The 23,820-nt window shown below is 33.7% G+C and overlaps 1 protein-coding gene and 1 long non-coding RNA gene across 2 annotated transcripts; both read left to right on the top strand.

Annotated features, from left to right (window-relative positions):
• The first annotated feature begins 170 nt into the window (after positions 1–170).
• Positions 171–23,263, top strand: LOC123667618. Its single transcript, XR_006745463.1, has 4 exons — positions 171–180; positions 6,655–6,660; positions 11,855–11,861; positions 23,160–23,263. It is a non-coding gene; the product is annotated as an uncharacterized LOC123667618 (long non-coding RNA).
• Positions 8,138–9,603, top strand: LOC123667617. The gene is made up of 2 exons (XM_045601484.1): positions 8,138–9,094; positions 9,137–9,603. Exons 1-2 carry the CDS (start codon positions 8,153–8,155, stop codon positions 9,200–9,202), a joined length of 1,008 nt encoding a protein of 335 aa, XP_045457440.1. The 5' UTR covers positions 8,138–8,152; the 3' UTR covers positions 9,203–9,603.
• Positions 23,264–23,820: the final 557 nt, after the last annotated feature.

Below are 23,820 nucleotides of genomic sequence, written 5' to 3'. Positions count from 1 at the left end.
GCACTGTTACCGACACTCCAGAAAAAAGCTTTATACTGCATCCGTTTAAGTAAAATAGATATTAAGTAAAAATATAATCTAATAAATGAAATAAAACAAATTCTAATTTCACTACCATTTTCAGAAATAAGAAATCATAAAATTATATTACAGCGTTTGACAAAGAAAGTTTAGGATATTGTTCCAACTTCTTAATTGATTTCCGAAATTGAGTTGTTCACTTTGTAAGAATAAATTAAGTAAAAATTTAAGTATTTCGTTACTGACAAAAGAATAAATGGTTTTTTTTTTTTTATTTCATAAACAGTTGTTGTTAATTAGTTGAGTCAATAATGGCTGTCATCAACAAACAAAACAAAGAAAAGATATACTGAAAATTAATGACGATTTATATAAAAATTATAAATGCGAGAGACTGTTTGACTGTTACTCTTACAAGGCAATGCCGTTGACCGATCGTTCTAAAAAAAGGTTTGACTACACAGTGAAGTGAGAACATGACATAAATGTAATAAGTAGTGTCTCAGTAAACATTTTTACTTAAAAGACAAAGGTCTCGTTACTTTTTATTCAAATAAAAGGACTCATAACAACTAAAAGAAAAAGAAAGTATATTTTAGAAAATTATTCTTAGTAACATTTTCAATATATATGTTGCAGTCAGAACTCTTAACCAGTCAAAAGTACTATTGACTAGCGAAATCAGTCAAAAGTACTTTTGACTGGACAAGTTGGTCAAAAGTGGTTTTGACTGAAAATTATTGGTTATTAGTACTTTTGACTGCAAATTCGCGGTTAAAAATACTGACGCTCTCCGTCAAAAGTAGTTTTAACTGCAAAAAAGCGTCAGTCAAAAGCACTATTAACTCGTTAGCTGTGAATAAATTTAGTCAAATGATCCTGGTAAACCATAATAAATTTATGCCCGCGATCTTCTTGCGACTGCATGTCAATCAGATCGACTTGGTAGCGGCTGTTTATTTCAGTGTGCAGGATCGGTTTCTAAACCTGACCCATCCTTTTCTTGCTTTTCTTCCTTTGGCATACTTCACACATTGATAAATATATATTAATCATTTATTTTGTAACATTAGCGTACTTTTTTGCCGTTTCATTCTTAAGTCTATCGCGACCACCATGCCCTATAGAAATATGAGCATCATAAATAATGTCGTAGATTTCCTCAGCCAGCAAAAATATTTGACAGGTTCTGTGTTTGTAACTAATTTTTTTATACCACAAACTTCAATATGTTAAAGCGTTGTAGTCTACTGTACTGTAATGGTGTTTCCTTTTCATTAAATTTCGCGTCTTCCACATCTATTGCAAACTTTTCAAATTTTTCTTTTGTCATCACATTGAAATGACTATCTTTCATATCTTCCATCGCTAAAATTCTTTGCAAAAAGCCTTCTTTCTTTTCGTAGTCACTCATTTTTGTTCTAATATCAGCACGTTCTCCACTAATAATGAGTAATATAAAAGTTTATATGTTCGTTTGTCGTTATTTTTATCGACCGCCTTAACTTTTTAAGAGTTTTGACTGATACAACCAGTCAAAACCACTTTTGACGGAATCATTTAGTCAAAAGTACTTTTAACCAGCTCCATTGGGCAAAAGTACTTTTAACTGTTATTTTAGTCAAAAGTATTATTGACTAAAGCAAACGGTCAAAAGTACTTCTGACTGATTTTGCTAGTCAATAGTGCTTTTGACTGGTTAAGAGTTTTGACTGCAACATATACATTAACTCATATGTGTATTTCAAAATAAAATATTAATTAAAACCGTGAACTAATTTTTTTATCTATTTTGTATCCTAAACTTTTGCTTATGAACTTGTTATGAAAATCATACTTCTTTGTGCACCTATTCATGTTTCTAGTTCTAGACGATCCTTATAAACTCAGATATAGCTCGAGATTAAACTATCCCGAGTTTTCAACGCTGTAGGGAAATTAATATCACTGGAAAATTATTAGAAGAGACTTTTTTATTGAAATTTATACTTATCCATTGAGTTTTAAATGTTTACGTAACACTTAATTGAAGGATCTCTTATAATACATATTCTTATTTTTATTAAAGTGCTTAAAAATCGTCTCATAAAAGTACTATATATTTTTTTAATATTTTTATTTATAAAGGTCTCGAATTCTTGCCAAAAGTTAATATGATTGCTCAGACTTGGCAAGGCAGTTTATGTATACACTGAGAACGGAAGATCAATTTCTGTCTTAAGTTTAACACGTTTACTCTGACTATGTTTTGTTCACGTGTATATAAGTCTATTCAGATTAATATTTGTCTAGTAACAATAGCGGATAAAAACTTTAATTCTTTTTCTTATAATTACCTCTCTACGTAATTTTCTGTCCGATTGGAATATTCAATTGACTTTTCTATACATCTCGTTATCTACGAAACAGATGTTTTCGTAGTCGTTATCATTACTTTATTAAGTTTAATTATTTACACATAATGTTTGGAATAGTAAAATATAAATCTACATTCACGTCTTCCATCCTTTTTATCCTTTTTTCCGACCACCAAATATGTATACCTACTATCGATTCCTACTCTGTATAGATCTGACTTGTGTTTGAAAATCCCGTCAACTCTGTTCTACTTATAATTCACAGCAGATTAATAAAGGTTTTAATTATAAGGAAATACAAATTTAATGCCAAAACCGTTTAAGAAAAATATGGTCTGTATAATAAATGCAGTTACTTCATTGTTAAATTTGAAATTTTACGATCTACACGAGATTTTACGAGGAATTTTCGCATTGAACTCCGTGACATTTCACTCGTCATTTCATACTCATATCTTTCAATACAATAAACTTCTTTCAAAATTATTATTTGCAAGAAAAAGTATCACAAGTTTAAATTTTTGAACTGCAAATATTAAGCGTATGAACTTTTAAATCGATAGATTTTATACCTAAGTAGTCTTTAACTCATACGAAACGAATCCCAAACATCGATTACGTACTTAGAAACACGTGTTCGCATCATTCCCTAGCAAGTGTTACTAAGTTCACATGAATGGTACAGTAACTTCAGTTTTATGTTCTTTTAAGTAAGACAAAGCATTTTTTAGCCATCAACTGCTGAATTTACTATGAACTTTTTTATAGTTGATTTCAAAGTCGAGCAACCGGTGTCCATTTCCTATCTATGAATCTCTCTATCTTGCTATCGGCACTAAACTTGCCTAAAACTAGTCTTAAATTCAGCACGACCTTTTAATATACATAAATTTTGTTTTAACTGATTAAAACATTTTGTCGATGAAACGTTGAACCCATCTCTTTTTAGGCAAAAAAAAATATTTTTAAAACTTTGTCGATTTTTTTTTACATCGAATAAATTGTTCAACATTGTACTCACACTTAGGAGTACTACATGTGGGTATATTAAACGAAGTAAATGAACTCTGTAACCTTAATTAACTACTTGATTAATGGTATCGAATTTTCTTAACAGACTAATCTCACACAACTATATATACTTTTATGTAAAACTCAAGTTGAACGACCGTTGACTATGAGGCATTCTATGAATCAATATTAGAAGCTCTTCGACTCATTATCATAACAACCTTATTCATGATTATTATTATTAACTAAAATAGTCTAGTAATTAGCGATTATTCACTGTAAGCATTACGTAAGTCATTGTCAAGTCGAAACATGTTAATTGACAGACGAACTGATTGTTTATTAATTACACGCGGTTATATTCGCATTTACTTACATTATAGTTGTAAGCGTATTTTACACCTTTTACAGAACTTGAAAATGACTTTAAGTTAAATGAATTCAAAAGAAGTTGAAAATTTTAAATATGTAAACGGCATACTGCTAGGCAAATATATTTAAGGTAATTAATATTGTCCCAAATATTATCTACATTACGTTGTGACTTGCGTTTAGCACAAAATCGCTATTCCCGTTTAAAAAGACAACATGTTGAAAATTGTATTTATATTAGATTTAATGCCAATTAAATCGTCATTCAATCATCTACCACCATTAACCAACCATACACTATCCTGGGCACTAGTTAGTCCTATACTGGGGTGCTAGAGTACCCCATAGAAAAATGCGTGTAATTTTTGTAAATAAAAACCAATGTATAAAATATTTTTTTAATAATAAATAAAAAAAATATATTTTTTGTTCAACATTAAACTATAACTGATGCGGAAACCTATGGGTTTTATACAAACAGAAATAATTAGAAAACAAACTGCCTTGGGGTACTCTAGCACCCCATGTAGGGTTCTAGGGTTACCAATAAGTTTTAAATATAATAAATGCGTTTATTTTATAATTCGTTACAACCAATATAACTTCTGCAACACGAAGCTTACGTAAATACCACCTTATATATTGTATTTATGTTGCAGGAACACCTGGTGTACGCTGTTAATATAACCATAAAGTATATATTATATTCTCATCAGTTAAGACCTATTTGATAAGACACGTTACTATAATATTATAAATACCTGTATATAAATACGTTTAATACTATTTTTTTTTCTTTCGCCTTCAAATACCGAATAGAGACATTAGTTTATCTTAAACGAGATTCCACAAGCATTTCTGAACTCAATTAGCTTAGCTCCTCGGGCGTTTTGGAATTATGTTTCACCGAATCAAACAAAATTGTTCAGGCCTCGAGTTAATGAAGACAACTATTGTCTTTTGAGAGAAATATTTTACATACAAACTCACTTTGAGAGCGTCGTAACGTTGTGAGACACTTGTGCTAGATTAAGTTCGAGTTTTAATTTATCAATTTGTCTACCACGGCGTACTTCGACGACTTCAATGTGTAGACCTTTATTTTAATTAAAGAGAAAAAAAATCAATCCATGTATGTATGTATAAATATATAAAGGTCTACACATTGAAGTCGCCGAAGTACATATATGATCGCTTTGGTGTAATGATGCGTTTGGTGTGTCGGCGTCGCCTAAAGACCGACGACCCCACCATGCCTCGGAGAGCACGTTAAGCTGTCGGTCCCGGTCGCTATCATTTACACCTGATAGCTTACTTTACTCATAGTAAGGAATATATCCGCCAACCCGCATTGGAGCAACGTGGTGGATTACGCTCTACGATCCTTTTCATAGATACACGGGGAAAGAACATCATACCCAGCAGTGGGATATTACAGGCTGAAGCCTATATAATATGTATATACTGTTGTTTAATATGCGATGGAAAAGCAGCAATAAGTTTTACGAGTAATACTTTACGTTTGAACATAGTGTGTGTACAAGTTGAATTGTACCTATGTATAAGAAGTTTATTAAAGTCTTCAAATTGCACAGCTGATATCGAGATTATTTGTCTGAAACCATTGGACATTGAACTTAAAAACATAAATTGTGGCTGTGTGTTACGACCAAAACATGTAATCACACACACACACACACACACACACACACACACGTATGTCCATACTAACCATATATAAGTATATGTATAATTACACTGTTTGGTACACGTACACCGTAAGTAGATTAATATTTTGGGTATAATTTACGTTTAATCTCTCGAGGAAATTAATTAATAGAACATCTTTGTTATAATTTTACTGTAATATTTAGTGATATCATGCATTAGTTTCCTGGTTTCAGGGGAAAAAACCCCCGGGGGGCAAACACGAGACAAACATAGGAAACTGTAGCAGTGTGTTTTAATAATATACGTGGTGGATTAGAACGATATGCTCGTAGCATTCCCATATAACTAAATATTTGACTAGCCCGTTTGCGCAGTTTGTAGTGACCCTGCTTTCTGTACCGCGGGTTGCGGGTTCGATTCCCGCCTGAGTCTGGGTGTAATATATATATGTTATAACAGTCGGCTGTTACCTGTAACACAAGCATTAAGTTGCTTACCATAGGAACAGACGACCGTGTGTGTATGTTATATGATATTTATTTATTATTTATTTATTTAATGAGAGATTCTTTTTTATCAATTCATCTAAGCTGCTACTGATTAATTATTCGCATAACTTCGTTTCAAATACCCAAATAAATTAAATAGGTATTTTTTGAGTTGGATGTATGTTAGAGAAAGTCTTTTTTGTCATTTTTTTTTAAATATCTACTGAAACTTTCACGTATTTTTTTACGATATTTTTGTGTTAGGTATAAAGTCCGTTGGTTCTTGGTGAGAAGGTGACACAAATACATTAAAATAAGTAAAAGTGTATTACATTTTATAAGTAGACATTTTGAAGCTGAAAACAGCGATGAACGAAACTTCTACGCCTATTCGCTCAGTAATTAATTATTTTTAAGCTCACATTATATGGGACAGAACAGCTCAGGTTTCTCACTTTGCTATTTAATTTTTCCCCTACTTTTTTTCTTGTGAACGCCTACGTCCAGCAGTGGACTGCAATAGGCTGATGTGTGTGTGTTTTTTTTCTTTATATTTAATACAGAATACAATTTATAGTAATAAAGTTTTTATTACTGTTTTCAAGAAAGCGGTTGGCGAGCCATAAAATTGTACAATTTTAGTGATTTTAGTATGAATAATTATGACTAATTATTTTAATCTAAATGTGGACTTGTCGCCTACGAATCGAAATACTCACTAAAAAAGTGTCAAGTGTGTTGTTTTTCGTACACAAGTAGTATTCCGTAGTTTTTTTAATGTATGGTACTTTATTGGGGCAGAGCCTTTTATTACTACATAATGAAACCACGCTAACCAAGTCGGTATACATTTTAATACATATCGACGTAGGAAAGCATATTTGCTGTAAGTAGACAAAATACCTAAAGTGACTTTTTACTACCATTGGAATCAGAAAAAAAAGCCGCATCGAATGATCCGGGTCGTGTGTCTCTACGATGAAAAAAAAATTACATACGCCGTTGAAAACGCCCGTACTTATATTTTTTTTAGCAAGATTAAATGCTGTATGTAGACCAAAATCTAGTCATTTTAGACATTTTGTACTTACAGCGAAAGAAAGACTGCATTTTTTGCTTTACAAATACTTACTTCTTCCCATTTAAAAACTTAACGCTACTTACAGCATTTCTGTGGTGTGTGATTTTTACATTCGTTTACTTACAGCAAGTTTAGGGACCCTACAGTCTTAGTTTTTGTTATTTACAGCAAATCATCACGTATTTGCTTTAAAAGCTCACACCACATAATGCATTTTAAAAACCTGTGATTTTTTAGAAATTTGAGATAATGCATTTTGATAAATCATTTATCAATTCATTTTACTGTTACGCCATTGAAAAAATGATAGTACTTTGAAGTTGTGTCGGTGTTACCGCATCGCTACCGGCTCCGCCCGCACCCTTCGTTCCTTGTACGACATTCTGTTATTGTCGTTTCTGCTGAGTATCCGTAATAAGTAGCGTGATTTAGATTGAACCTGAGTATTATATCACGAAAACGTAAGTAAATTTTCCGAATAATTATTATTAAGTGTCGATAATTATTTACGTATTGTATTTTAATCGAATCTATCTGATACAAGCAAAGATATTTGTAATTTGCCATAATTAGGTTTAATAATTTTTTCTAGGTAGTTTCAAAGTATAAAAATGATCAATTTACTTGTCCGTCTACAGATTTTTTATGAATATCGTTACACCTATAATCCCTGACGGAGTAGGCATTTCACCGACGTATTTAGTCTCCAATGTGACTGGTGGCGAACCAACCAATATACTACGAGCACAAACCCGGTTACGAGCTGCAATTGCTGCAGTTTCACTACAGTAAAACCACATATATTACACTTTGACATAGCCGGGAATCGAAACCGGAACCTCATGACCTATAATCAGCAATCACAATCAATAGACCAACGAGGGTAACAAGATATTTTTTTAAGCTGCATTGCTTATTTTAGATGGCGAAACGCAGGGAATGGATGGACGAATTGAGACCTCTTCAAGAAGACATTGTTGAAAAGCATTCAAGAAAGAAACCTAAAATACAAATATTAAGAAATGAACTATACCTACAAGGCAATTTAATTCCGTCGAAATTGAACAACAAAACAATAAAATCACAGACCGATGAATCTAATATTTTTTCGCAAAACGACACCACGACATACATGGAATTTGGAAGAGGACATGACTAGTAGCAAAGAATTGACTCCAACTTTTCGAAACACCCACGAAACATGTATTACAAAACACGCTAAATTAGATTTTACTGTAACCGTCCAGAATGAAGATGTTTTGGATAAAAGTATTCCACATTTAACAGCTTGTAAAGCCTACTTTTCAGTTGAGAATGATGGTAAGCAAATCAAAACCCAATGTCTCTATTCTATCCCAGAATTAGGTGGTGATGTTGAGAGCAATATGGAACAGCCTCAAAGTAAATCACCAGCTACTGAGAAGAGAGCTATGATCGAAAGCAATGTAAAATTGATGGACCCTGAAAGTCTACCCTCCGGTCTTAGAACATGTGCAGCAGTAGAGAGCCACGTGCAAACGCAACTTCAAGGTCCATCTCCAGTTGCTACTCAAAGTAACGTGCTACAGTTTCGGCGTCTATCTCTAGTACCTTCAACGAGTTTTGCGATTGAGAGTGACGTAGTGCAGGTATCATCTTCAAGCTATTCTCTGATTCCTGGCATAAGTACTGCTACAAATGGCGTTGTGCAGATGCAATTTATTCCTGACAACAGTTCTACAATTGAGAGCAATATAGTGCCATTAGGATCTCCAAGTCTATCAATGTTCCCTAGAACGAGTGACAGCAACCTGGTACAGATACAGTTTCGAAGCAGTTTACCATTCCCTGAAACAAACAAAATACAGATAACAGAGGATAGAGGTACCAGAAGGATAAATCCTAAAAGATGCAAGAAAAAACTAAATTTCGATAAATGTAATCTTGATTGTGTGGACGATGTGGATACGTTATTATTAAATGAAGCATTTGTATCAGATGACTCAACAGATTGGAGTGAAGAGGAAGAGTCATCTGACGAGATGGAAGATGGAGATCAACACACTAAAACTGCAAAAAGAAATAAGAACAAGCAAGGCAAACATAAAGACAAAATAAAAACAAAGACAAATCATAGGCACATAAATATAGAAAAAAATAAAACAAAAGCGTTGATTAAAAAAGAAAATGAAGAAGAAAAGGAAAAAGGGAAGTGCAATTGAGCAGCCTTAATAGTGCAATGCCGAAATCAAATTTATATTTGACTAAGTTACCAATATCCCAACAAAAATATAATGACTTAAAAAAATTAGTAGAGAAAAAAGTGATTCCAAATATTTACGCCAAAGAATATTTAGGTTTTAAGTACAGCTGTAAAACAAATGACTGTTTACCTGAAACCGATGAAGATGACTGAAAAAAAAATGTGAATGATTCGCGATAGCATAATTTTAATATCAATGGTTTATTTACTTTTCCTTAAATATGCTTTTGATTGAACACAATGTCTTCATGTTAAGTTTCAATTATAATTGTATTTTGTTATATCTTTCGTTCTATAAAATGAGGCAAATTGGCACTAAGTTTCTGTTTTTTAGTTTTAAATAAACATTGTTTGATTGGATACAATGTTTTTATTTACATCTTGCATTCCTAACTAGTTTTAGGGCCTTACTTTTTATATTGAATATTTTATTTTTTTACGTTTTATCTCTTATATATAAGAGAAAAATACTTTTTTAATTCATCGTATTGTTGAAACGAAGTTCCGGCAGTATAATTAGAGTTTCAAATTTTGTTTCAACAATTCAAAAGACCACATTTTTTTTACAAATGGTAAACGACATTTTTTTTCAACCAAACATTACATTACCGACTGACTCACTGCATTTCTAGATCTAATCATACTTATAAATTTAATCTTACATTTTGAATTGCAGTACCCAAATAAATAAATTTACTACATACAGCATATTTCCCGCCTGTAAATTAATAATATTTCCATCTACGCGTACATTTTTCTTCCTTAGTTACAGCGTTTTAAAGGTAGGTGATTTAAAAAACTGTTTGCTGTAACTAGCCAAACATGTACTTATAGTAACTTTGGATAAAAAATTTACATTGCAAATAGTGTCTGGCAGCTAAATAAACCTATGTTTCAAAAATGGTAGCAATATCATGGATAGGTCAGACACTATTAATTTTTTTCCGAAATCAATAAAGTTTTTTGGCTCTGGTGAACAATTGCAATATGTCTACTTACAGCAAATATGTTTTCCTACGTCGATATGCACTCGGTAGTTTCCTTAAACTTTTCATCTATCTAAATTAGCAAAAGTGAGTTTTTTTAGTGATTCAATTGTTCAAGATTAGAAACTTAGCTTTATTTCAATCATTCAAAGTACATAAAATGACAGTACCTGGGTGACCGAGCTTAGCTTGGTATTTTTAGTATATCGTGTTTCGAGGATGAAATGGATTTGAACCATGGTCTTTTCGGTCGATCGTGACCGGCCGATTTCCCACCTGAGCTATTACAGCTTTACTGACATATGCGAAATTTACCTTCGTATTCTAACGATATTTTTTCATTGTCTAAGAACTGGTATAAAACGACATTTTCTAAAAATGAATCTTTGCTAGATTTATTTATCACCCCCGTAATTCTCTGCATACTAAATTTCATGAAAATCGTTGGAGCTGTTACCGAGATTCAGATTCTATATATATATATATATATATATATATATCACACAAGAATTGCTCGTTTAATAGTATAAGAGTTAATGTAGTTCACGAAAATTAATATCATTTGTGTAGAAAAAGATTTTGTAATCTAGTATTTGAGTGGGGATCTCTAGATGTAATAGTGCGTAGTCTAAAGATCGTTATCAGAAGTCCTTGACGCAGTGAGGCCGACGACTTATCGACATGTGACATACTAGCGACAGGCACAGGCTTTACACGGGTGAAAGGTATCCTTACATCTAATATATAAAATTCTCGTGTCGTGGTGTATGTAGTTAAACTCCTCCGAAACGGCTTGACCGATTCTCATGAAATTTTGTGTGCATTTTGGGTAGGTCTGAAAGTCGAACAAAATCTATTTTTCATACCCCTAAGTTATGAGAGGATTAAGGGGGCTAATAACATATATATGGCAAAACAACGTTTGCGGGGTCAGCTAGTAATGTCATAATACCTCTATATATTAAGTTGTGGGCAAAAGGAACAATGTATATATTTTTATGTACTTATTAAACTTTTTAAAGTTTTTCGTTTTTAATTAATTATTTCTATTTTCACGTTTCCTAACCACTACTATAATATTGAGTCCTGTACCTAAATGCCGTGCCGGAAGGGTAAATATCAGAATAGGCACCTTCCGGTTGACTTACAGAATAGGGACATAATAAGTGTTGTGTGTCGCGGTACAAATGACAATAATCACGAGTTGAGTGGATGAAGAAACATCTACCCTGACAGCGGAGTCGTGACATCGCTGGATCAGTCCGCCTGCGACCACGGCTGGTGTAACCTGGCCGAAACGTCAGGCCTCAAGGTAATATATTTTACCTTAAAAAAATTTTTTTCGCGTTAATCCCCGTATGAACATTAAAATATAATAATGAAACGCGAAAGTTTAAAAGTTGTTATTTTTATGTATGTTCGAAGATAACTTCTTCGTTTATGAACCGATTTTGATAATTCTTTTTTTGTTGGAAAGGAGATATCCATAGTACCATGATAAGGAAACCAGGATTTGATGATGGGATTCCAGAGAAATCGAGGGAAACTTTCAAAAATCGTAAGGGTGACTAGTAAATTTAATCATGTTTTCGTTAAGTACTATAAAGCACTACTATTTAATAAAGGTCTGGAGTCGATCTGATGATGGAGAAGAAAGATAGTCGAGGGAACTCTTCAACAATTTATAGCAATTACTTGCTTTTTGAACTTAATTCGTTTCTATTGATGAGAACTTTGCACCTGTATGAGTTATAAGTGCCATTACAGTCTGATGATCGAGACAAAAGATAGTCGAGGGAAGTCTTTAACGATTTATAGCAATTACCAGCTGTTTGAACTTAATTCGTTTCTATTGATGAGAACTTTGCATATGTATAAGTTATAAGTGCCATTTCAGTCTGATGATGGAGACGAAAGATAGTCGAGGGAACTCTTCAACGACTTATAGCAATTACCTGCTGTTTGAACTTAATTCGTTTCTATTGATGAGAACTTTGCACCTATATGAGTTACAAGTGCCATTACAGTCTGATGATGGAAACGAAAGATAGTCGAGGGAACTTTTCAACGATTTATAGCAATTACCTGCTGTGTGATCATCTGTGTCGCAGGACTAGGTTTGATAATGGAGCCCATAAACACTCGAGGGAATTTCTCAACAATTTACAGCAGTTACCTTTTGCTGTTTGACGACCGCTTTGATATAATGGTGCATGTGGTGTGTCGGCGGCGCCTAAACACCGACGGTCGCGGGTTCTATTCCCGCTCGGAGTGGATATTTGTTTATACAAATATTTATTTTCGGTCTAGTTGTTAATCCTTGTGGTTCTCCCAACCTAGCCTCAGAGAACACGCTAGGCTGTCAGTCCCGGTTGTTATTATGTACACCTGATAGCGAACTTTACTCATAGTATGTCGACGCGTTAGCGCAGCGGTCGCAGCACCGGCTGTTGCGCTGGCGTTAGTGGGTTCAATCCCCGCGCACGACAGACATTTGTATTGGCCATATAGATGTTTGTCATTGTCTTGGTGTTTGCGCTTGTGTATTGTGTATGTTTCCGGGCCCCCGACACAAGAGAAAAAGCATCCTTGTTAGGTCTACCCATCACTAAAAATTGTAAAATAAAATAATTTTTAACAAAAAAAAAAACCGACTTCAAAAAGGAAACTAAAAAGTGAAAAATAAATTTACTTAGTACAAAGTAATTCGTATTTTGATTTAGTTAATCAGAAATGATTAAATAAATATTTTATAATTTTGAAGTTGGTGCCAAGTAAATACTACAACAACCTGGCTACAATAACAAATACAAACAACACACACACAACAAACAAGTACAAAAAATATGTAGTCTTTCGACTTAAATGGAAGGCCCTTTTCTATATTCGCAGGGCGCGGGCGTAGGTCATACTCGCACTCTTTACAATATTATGTAGGTAGTACTTAAAAAGATTATAACAAAATTATAACGTACACCGAACACGTGTATGCGTGCACGCTCTTCGACGTATCGGTCGTATCGTGTGGCGGAGGGAGTAACTCAGAGCAGTGCCTAGGACTTGCGACCCAGGTGTAGGTTTAAGGAGGCCTCCTTTGAGATGCGCATCAACGCTCACCTTCACTGCTCGAGTTATACGTCCCGCCTAGCCACATTAATCGTAATAGATAACAATTAATTCGTTTGCACAAACTAATTATTGAATGAGTCTAGGTTAAGCTACTAGCAGGATACAGCAAGTGTATCGTGCCAAGCCAGAGCCAAGACTGCCTTAGCGGCGGTTGCACCGTTCGTTTCGTACACGTCAGAATAACTCGAGTAATATAATAAATGAGGGTAGATGACTTATCGAACAATGTGTTAGGTGGCGCGATCGTTGCATCTGTTGCTTATAAATTCCTTTCTAATTGCGTATGACGGCGCTAGTGTTGACAAATATTATTAGATATTTCAAAACAATAACAGAATAATAACAGTATTCAACCTAATAGTCAATGAAACAAATTTTGAAAGAAAACTGAATACAACTTACGAGTAGATACTAGAGTAGTTATTGTTTTACTTGGCACCGACTTCAAAATTATAAAATATTTATTTAATCATTTCTGATTAACTAAATCAAAATACGAATTACTTTGTACTAAGTAAATTTATTTTTCACTTTTCAGTTTCCTGTTTGAAGTCGGTTTTTTTTTTTTGTTAAAAATTATTTTATTTAAATATAAATTTAGTAATAGTGTTTTCAAGGACAACTATAAATATACACTAAGAATAGTTATAATCATTATTATGACTAGCCCGTTGGCGCAGTTTGCAGTGACCCTGCTTTCTGCTTCGGGGGTTGTGGGTTCGATTCCCAGCCCAAGCCTGGGTGTAATGTATATGTGTATCGAAAAAAAAAATATAGCTATACCAGTCGGCTCTTACCTATAACACAAGCATTGTGTTGCTTACTATAGGGAACAGACGACCGTGTGTGTATTGTGTAGATATTTATATTTATATATTTATATTTATTATGAATAGATTCAACAAAAAAGGATATAACTTTTGTGATATTAATGTTTTATGTACAAATCCACTTTATAATAGCTAGTTCAGTAAAAAATAAAGTTTAAACCGCATCGTGTAGATTGTTGGTAAATGAAAACCACGGTCGTCGATTTACACTGAAATTGAAAAACTGATTGTAGACAAAGAATAACAAAACAGAATTCCTGTTCACAACTTTTTATTTAATTAATATGTTACTAAATTTACAAACAAAAAAATACTACAAGGAATATCTTTAAAAAAAGTAACGCAATAAATGTCGTACATAATCATTCAACTTCATTCAATGGAACCCGAACACGGTAACACAATAAAGTTATCCCCGCGTTGTTACATGAAACGTGACACAAAGAAATATAAAAAGGTATTACTAAAACAACCACCTGTGTCTGCGGACTGTAATAGTGAATGAAATCCTGAATAACGTGAAAGTAACTCGAATTGAACTTGGAACCAATGTGTAGTGTATCATCTGTTCCCTTTACTTTATGTTATACTGTCCGGTACTATATACTCGTAGAAGATCGCTAAAGGAATATTTATTAAAATCTTTTTTTTTTTATTTACCTTAATTATTGGTTTATACCAATTATACTATATAAATAAAGTACGGTACGATATAAATATATGATAATATGATATGATGCGACGCGACGTTTTGTCCGAATAAGTTCTTGTGAGTTTTCGCGACAGGCTTATGAATAAGTGTAAAGCATGTGTTTTTGTATTTTTAAATAAATAAATAAAAATAAAAATATAATATTTTAAGTTACCTCAACACTTACAGTACAAAACTTAACAGTGTCCCTAAGTATTGGAAATATTGTAAACATCCAATTATTTGCTTGATAAATAGCCTGATGTCACTATTATCTGCCGACTAGATGACATACATTTCTAATTTGTTCATAGACTATTTTCATCGAATGAAATGTTGACTCTAATGCATAACAGATTATCTAAAGAATTTATGTTACTTATAATTAGGTATTCATTTATTACAAAATAATTTCGATCAAGAGATAAACAAATGAATCAGTATTGTAGCTCGGAGCAAGGATTAATAAACAATAGCAATCAAAACGATTAACGATAATAAATATATCGTAATAACTGTTTTCGAACAGCAATATATCAGAATCATCGATTAGTAGCTATTTTATATGCAAATTGTGTTCTCGACTCATAACTCACGCGTTTATAAAATCTTCTTAATTTTTTTTCGATACATTTTAACTGATTTTTTTTATAATAATAATTTGCAGCAAGCAAATTTAGTATTATTTTTTTTTTATTTAAATATATTATAGCCTGTTCATCGCAAGCGAGATGCTAATTTATTTTAGCTCTTAAACAAACTGAATATTCTATATTGTACACATCATGAGTTTCTATTTTATCTAATGTTAAAAAAATAGTTTTTTTTTTAAGTAGATAAATGCTTCTAAGGGTGTAGTGGAAACCGATAAAATAATTATCATATTTAGTATAATATATTCGATGTAATTATCATTTGAAGTACTTCAAAACTTCTCCTGAGTGTTTTTTTTTTATGTCACTTGGTCGGCAAAAAAGCGTACGGCTCACCTGATGGTAAGCGATTACCGTAACTTATAGACGCCTGCAACACCAGAAGCATCGCAAGCGCGTTGCCGACCCAATCCTCAATCACCCAGGAGCTCTGGTCACCTTACTCACCAACAGGAACACAATACTGCTTGAAAACAGTATTATTTAGCTGTGGTCTTCTGTAAGGTTGAGGTACTACCCCAGTCGGGCTGCTCCATATTTTGAGCAAGAAATTCCTGTTGTGCCCTACCTCAGTTAAAAAGTTTAAAGTTCATAATTCAGAAATTGTTGCAAACGTTGTTTTGCCATATAAGTTATAAACACCCTAACCTCCCCCCCCCCAACTCCGTATAACTTAGGGGTATGAAAAATAGTGTTGGCCGATTCTCAAACCTATACGATATGCACACAAAATTTCATAAAAATCGGTCCAGCCGTTTCGGAGGAGAATGTTAACTAACATTGTGACGCGAGAATTTTATATTTAAGATTATACTTTTCAACATATAAATCGGATTGAAATTCCCATCGGCAAAATTAACGAAAACCACTACAAATTATGTGATCTACTAAAATATGTAAATAAAGATCTAACTATTAAAATCTAACAAAATAAAGAGATATGTCACAATAAAATCGTTGTTATATTAGACGGTTCAATTATCCATCAAACGTCATACCTTTCAAAACCTACAGTACAGTAATACCCCGGACTTACGCGATAGGTGGGACTGAGCGCTATCCACGCAAGTCGAATTCGCGTAAGTCGGGGTACAGTTTTGCGGGGTACTTTTCGTAATTGATCTGACTATCGATTCCCAAAAAACACAAAATCGTAACTTATGTACCTACGCGCCGATTCCGCACTACACGTCTGTGCCTGTTGTAAACTGAACGAATAATAATGCAGGTGGGGGGAGTCACACAAAAAACGAATAGACGCGAAAATTAAATCGCGTAACTCCGCATTCGCGTAAGTCGAGGTAGCGTAAGTCGGGGTATTACTGTACTCTTATTTACTCTTTTTAAACAGAGTGTGTAAACTAAAATATAATTTATTGCGCTATTTTTTCAATATTTTTTGTCCGAGTACCGCGATCTGTATGTGTCTTCTTTGGTTTTAACTGTCTTTACTTTGATCCATAGTTTTAACCTTAGGATTACTGTTTTCCTGTTTGTATACTTTTATATGTATGCTCGTACGTGTATTTAGTTGGATTTTCGTTCAGTCATATCCATAATAACATTATAAATAAATAATAAAAATCATTTATTTCTATAATCTTAAGTACAAATCATCACCAAGTCTTCCCAGTAAGTAGTCAGAGACACTTGTATTGGGAATGACTCGCTACCTCCCTTACGGACGACTAAGACTATAGTACACTTAGCATTTTAACATTTTAAACTTTAAAATTAAACTAAGTGTAAGTGTTCTGTGTGAGTGTGTGTGTGTGTGTGTATGTGTGACTGTATATGTGTGTGTGTGTGTGAGAGTATGTGTGTGTGTGTGTGTGTGTGAATACACAGTCTTATCTATGATTTTTAAGTAAAGCTAAGTAGAGGATCATTGTACGTCGTATGACTTGTGACCAATAGCAGCGGTAGTGAAAAAAATATATTATAAACTGATTTTGGCAATAAGGTTTTCAACCTCCACAAAAGTGAGAGATTGCAACCATCTAGTTAATCTTCCTTTGCATTTATAACTTTGCATAGGGTATATATAATAACATTGTCGCATAGGCCTGTTTCCCCATGTAGGAGAAGGATCAGAGCTTAATCCACCACGCTGCTCCAATGCGGGTTGGCAGATATATTCCCAACTACGAGTAACGATCAGTATCACACAGCCGGGACCGACGGCTTAACGTGCTCTCCGAGGCACGGTGGGGAGACCCACGAGGACTGTACAAACATCCAGACTTCGGCAAACACCTGTATGGCCAATACAATTGTTTGTCATGTACGGGGATCGAATCCGCAACCGCTAACGCAACAGGTACAATCCATGGCTGTTACCGTTGCGCCAACGCGGCGTCCATAATAACATGTTTTTGCCAAATTTTTAATAGTTCTTATCCTATCCTATCTTATGCTAGATTTCAACCACATTATTTTAAATACAAGTTCGAGTAAATAAGACAAACACCGCACATGGTTTTATACTGATTTTATTTTAACAAAACAAATATATATTTTAATTGATTTTTGTAATTTACAGCTAACTTTTGCGATGAAGAAGCATCTATCAGTGTCAGAAGGGTTCTTGTCCGAAACAGAAGGGACAAGGTACTTCCCCTAATTCATTTATCATATTAATTTCTCATTGGTAGTGTTTAAATTTTAAATATCTTTTATAATATGTTTCATAATTCTGTTTTTAAATTTTTACTATGATTTTTTTATTATTATGATTTTTACTACAAGCTGAATAGCTTGTATCATCCCACTGCTGGGCCAAGGTCTCTTTTCCACGTAGGATAAAGATTGGAGCTTAATCTACCACGCTGCTCTAATGTAGGTTGGCAGATATTATAAAATTTAATGTACGTTTTACACAATTTGCAAATTTCGTTACAACTTAAGGTTTTTCAACAGGCGCTACTTTTAAACTGCAGATGAAAATAGTAATAAAAAATCCCCGTTATTTAAAGGAAGCATCATAACTTTTTCGTTGCCAAAAAATCTTAAAATAAATTACACACATAAATAAAATTTTCTTATTTTAAGTGAACTATAAAATCGGAACACTCGACTTTTTATTACCGCGGGGACTTTTTATTTACACATTTTGCTGAATGTATTTTTCATCACTACTATATTAAAAGAATCTAAAAGTTTAAAAATCTTTGTTTCGCTATTTCAATAGTTATACTGAATATTGAGTAAGATATGTCGTTTCCATTTTTACCACGCTTTTATTAGCTTGGGTTGTATTTATGTAATGGAATCTTTGAGCATAATTTTCACAAAAAAATTAAAAATAAATTAAAGGTTAAAATAATTTTTAACAAAAAAAAAACCGACTTCAAAAAGGAAACTAAAAAGTGAAAAATAAATTTACTTAGTACAAAGTAATTCGTATTTTGATTTAGTTAATCAGAAATGATTAAATAAATATTTTATAATTTTGAAGTCGGTGCCAAGTAAAACAATAACTACTCTAGTATCTACTCATAAGTTGTATTCAGTTTTCTTTCATAATTTGTTTCATTGACTATTAGGTTGAATACTCTTATTATTCTGTTATTGTTTTGACATATATGTCAACACTAGTACTCTCATACGCAATTAGAAAAGAAATTATAAACAACAGATGCAACGATCGCGCCACCTAGCACACCGTTCGATAGTCATCTACCCTCATTTATTATATTACTTGAGTTATTCTGACGTGTACGAAACGAACGGTGCAACCGCCGCTAAGGCAGTCTTGGCTCTGGCTTGGCACGATACACTTGTCGTATCCTGCTAGTAGCTTAACCTAGACTCGTTCAATAATTAATTTGTGCAAACGAATTAATCGTTATCTATTACGATTAATTTGGCTAGGCGAGGCGTATAACTCGAGCAGTGAAGGTGAGCGTTGATGCGCATCTCAAAGGGGATCTCCTTAAACCTACACCTGGGTCGCAAGTCCTAGGCACTGCTCTGAGTTACTCCCTCCGCCACACGATAGACACGTGTTCGGTGGACGTTACAATTTCGTTATAATCTTTTTAAGTACTACCTACATAATATTGTAAAGAGTGCGAGTATAACCTATGCCCGCGCCCTGCGAATATAGAAAAGGAGCTTCCAATATCAGTCGAAAGACTACATATATAATAATATTTTTTGTACTTGTTTGTTGTGTGTGTGTTGTTTGTATTTGTTATTGTAGCCAGGTTGTTTTAGTATTTACTTGGCACCAACTTCAAAATTATAAAATATTTATTTAATCATTTCTGATTAACTAAATCAAAATACGAATTACTTTGTACTAAGTAAATTTATTTTTCACTTTTTAGTTTCCTTTTTGAAGTCGGTTTTTTTTTTTGTTAAAAATTATTTTATTTTACAATTTTTAGTGATGGGTAGACCTAACAAGGATGCTCTTTCTCTTATGTCGGGGGTTCGAAAACATACACAATACACAAGCACAAACACCCAGACCATGACAAACATCTATATGGCCAATACAAATGTCTGTCGTGCGCGGGGTTGAACCCACTAACGCCAGCGCAACAGCCGGTGCTGTGACCGCTGCGCTAACGCGTCGACATACTATGAGTAAAGGTCGCTATCAGGTGTACGTAATAACAACCGGGACTGACAGCCTAGCGTGTTTTCCGAGGCTAGGTTGGGAGAACCACAAGGATTAACAACTAGACCAAAAATAAATATTTATATAAACATAAATATCCACTCCGAGCTGGAATAGAACCTGCGACCGTCGGTGTTTAGGCGCCGCCGACACGGCACAAGCACCATTATATCAAAGCGGTCGTCAAAAAGCAAAAGGTAACTGCTTTAAATTGTTGAGAAATTCCCTCGAGTGTTTATGGGCTCCATCATCAAACCTGGTCCTGCGACACAGATGATCACACAGCAGGTAATCGCTATAAATCGTTGAAAAGTTCCCTCGACTGTCTTTCGTCTCCATCATCAGACTGAAATGGCACTTATATTTCATATATATGCAAAGTCCTCATCAATAGAAACGAATTAAGTTCAAACAGCAGGTAATTGCTATAAGTCGTTGAAGAGTACCCTCGACTAACTTTTGTCTCCATCATCAGACTGTAATGGCACTTATAACTCATACAGGTGCAAAGTTCTCATCAATAGAAACGAATTAAGTTCAAAAAGCAGGTAATTGCTATAAATTGTTGAAGAGTTCCCTCGACTATCTTTCTTCTCCATCATCAGATCGACTCCAGACCTTTATTAAATAGTAGTATTTTATAGTACTTAATGAAAACATGATTAAATTTACTAGTCACCCTTATGATTTTTGAAAGTTTCCCTCAATTTCTCTGGGATCCCATCATCAGATCCTGGTTTCCTTATCATGGTACCAAACTATGAATATCTCCTTTCGAACAAAAAAAGAAATATCAAAATCGGTTCATAAACGAAGAAGTTATCTCCGAACATACATAAAAAAAAATATATATATATACGGTCGAATTGAGTAACCTCCTTCTTTTTTTGAAGTCGGTTAATAACTAAAAAACCACGCTTTTATAGCTAGCTAATCGAACTAAAAATTAGAAAATAATTTTTAATTACAAAGAATTTATATTACAGTAGTAGAAGATCGAAAAATCAATCATAATTAATGACTTCAAAATAAAATTATAATAAAATTTAAGTTATTAAGAGAATGATTCAATTCAGAATAAAAATCGTGGGCTTGATATATTAAATTTAAAAATTATTCTACTTGTAACATAAAAATATAGTAAAATATAGTAAAATAGTCCTTGTAGTAATATATTCATTTAAAATTAGGATGCAACGATAAGTGAGTACCTTCTTCCTTTATAACTTATTTTGTATCAATATTGTCCATCTAGATTTAAGCAGGCAATGAACACTTAGACTGAATCAGTATCGTTTGATACAATAAATTGACGAACTGCTTTCCTCGCTTCTGCCGGTAATATTCCACTACTGGGCATAGGCTTCTTTTCCCATGTACGAGAAGGAGCCGGGACCGACAGCTTAACGTGCTACAATAAATATAATGTCGAATATTAAGCAGTAAATATTAAATATTATTGGATATATTTTATTTTTTATCTTTTACTAGCTGACCCGGCGAACTTCGTATCGCCTAACACAAACTTTATTGTATGGTATTAAAGTTCAAATTGACTTTTAAGTATTATCACAAATCTTTTGTATGGGAGTATAGAAAAGTGTTGTTTTGAAACTTTTTCAGGAAATTTAAATTTTTTTTTAGAATTTTTCTCTCCGTAAGAACCATCCTCGTACTTCAAGGAATATTTTAAAAAAAGAATTAGCGAAATCGGTCCAACCGTTCTCGAGTTTTGCGCTTAGCAACACATTCAGCGACTCATTTTAATATTATAGATGTAGATGACAATTCAAGGTTTTTCTAAGATGACATAGAAGGCATCATATCATGTTTATTTATATTACTTTTATACGTAAAAAATCCTTTTTTATCTTCACATTATCTATTGAATAAAATTTCAGTTTTTTAATTTTATTGCAAAACGAATTTTAGTAATTATGAAAAATGTATTTTTTATAAAAGCTTATTAATTTATTGGTAAACCGGGTACAGTTCAAAATAGTTGGTAATTCATTAAATTTAAAATAATCATAATTTTTTTGTAATATATACTTAAAGTATAAGGAAAATAAAGCATATTTTTAACTGAAGACTTATAAGACCTCCTTGAAAATTGTATCTCAAGTAATTAAGCTGGAAACGTGGATATATTACTTTTTTTTTAATAAAAAGAAAATTTTCAGAAACAATAAAAATGCTTGCGTAAAACAATCAAAATTGTGAAACTCTCAATTAAGGTTATAACTTTTTGAAATGAGTTGAGCTTACGATTTAACACCAACCTGGGTTGTTATGCGGCATATAAATGGAATACTTTGGCGCAGAAGGATCAGAGCTTAATCCACCATGGCTTCTATGCAGGTTGGCAGATATATTCTCTACTATGAGTAACGATCGCTATCCGGTATACATGTTACCAACCGGGACCGACGGCTTAACGTGCTCTCTGAGGCACGGTGGGTAGGACCACGCCCACAAGGATTTCACAAAACTCAGACCACGGCAAACATTTTTATGGCCAATGTTTGTCATGTGCGGGGATCGAACCCCAAACGTCAGCGCAACAGCCACAAATCGGTGCTGTGACCGTTGCGCCAACGCGTCGAATATAGTTGTTAATTCAATCAAAATTAATTTACGTACAGACGAGCTCATTACATTACCATCTCCGCGTCGCTCGCTCCGATAAAACTTATAATGAAGATACGTCGAGATTCTTCGAGACAATGTGAAAATATCAAATAAACTTTTTACTATAATTATCAATTATTTAAACTGATGTATTACATGGCCTTATGAAACATATGAAAGTGATAATAAACTGCTATTGTTTTCGGCAACTGTTTCAAAGTCTTGGTTATATACACTGGTTAGTGTGAATAATATTTTTCCATCTAAAGTAAACATTGCTAGAGTACTCGGATGTTTCCGAAGTTTTAAGCTATTAACCTATAGGACATTAGTTAATCAACTTTAGTTGAGTTAGGGCATAGCAGGAAGGTGTTCAGAGGTTAGCCGGACAGTCTCCATGGAGGAGAAGTCTGGCCTTTTCGCCGAGGCCAGCCTGCCGCTGGAGGGATCCTGTTGTCTGCAGATCCGGGACCCTCCAATTAAAGCGGCTAACCAAAGGGAGCCTCTCTTTGGTTTTTGTTCGGTATTGCACCCCCAAGTGCTGAAGCCGACAGACGGTCTAGGAACGCCTACCCAGGCATCCCGGATATCACCCGTAAATGGGTTCCCCTGCGATACCAAAAAAAGGACACAGCAGAAAATTTCCTGCACAAAATATGGAGCAGCCCGCCTAGGATTGTACCTCGACCTTACAGAAGATCACAGCTAAATAATACTGTTTTCAAGAAGTATGGTGTTCCTGTTGGTGAGTAAGGTGATCAGGGCTCCTGGGACGAATTAGGAATAGGGTCAGCAACGCGCTTGCGATGCTTCAGTTGTTGCAGATATCTATAAGCTACAGTAATCGCTTACCATTTGCTGAATTCGTATGCTTATTTATCGATCTAGTAATATTAAAAAAAAAACCGATAAGACTTTATCAATTCGTTAAATTTCAAACGGTAACGTTTTATTTAAGTTCTCACGATTACCTACAGTAATGTTACGACCCTAACGCTATTAACTCAATTTATTGCTTCATCGAAATATA

The sequence above is a fragment of the Melitaea cinxia genome, chromosome 28 (assembly GCF_905220565.1).
Source record: "Melitaea cinxia chromosome 28, ilMelCinx1.1, whole genome shotgun sequence".
Lineage (NCBI taxonomy): Eukaryota > Metazoa > Arthropoda > Insecta > Lepidoptera > Nymphalidae > Melitaea > Melitaea cinxia.
The sequence above is the reverse complement of the archived record's forward strand: the minus strand, read 5'-3'. Positions and strand labels throughout refer to the sequence as shown.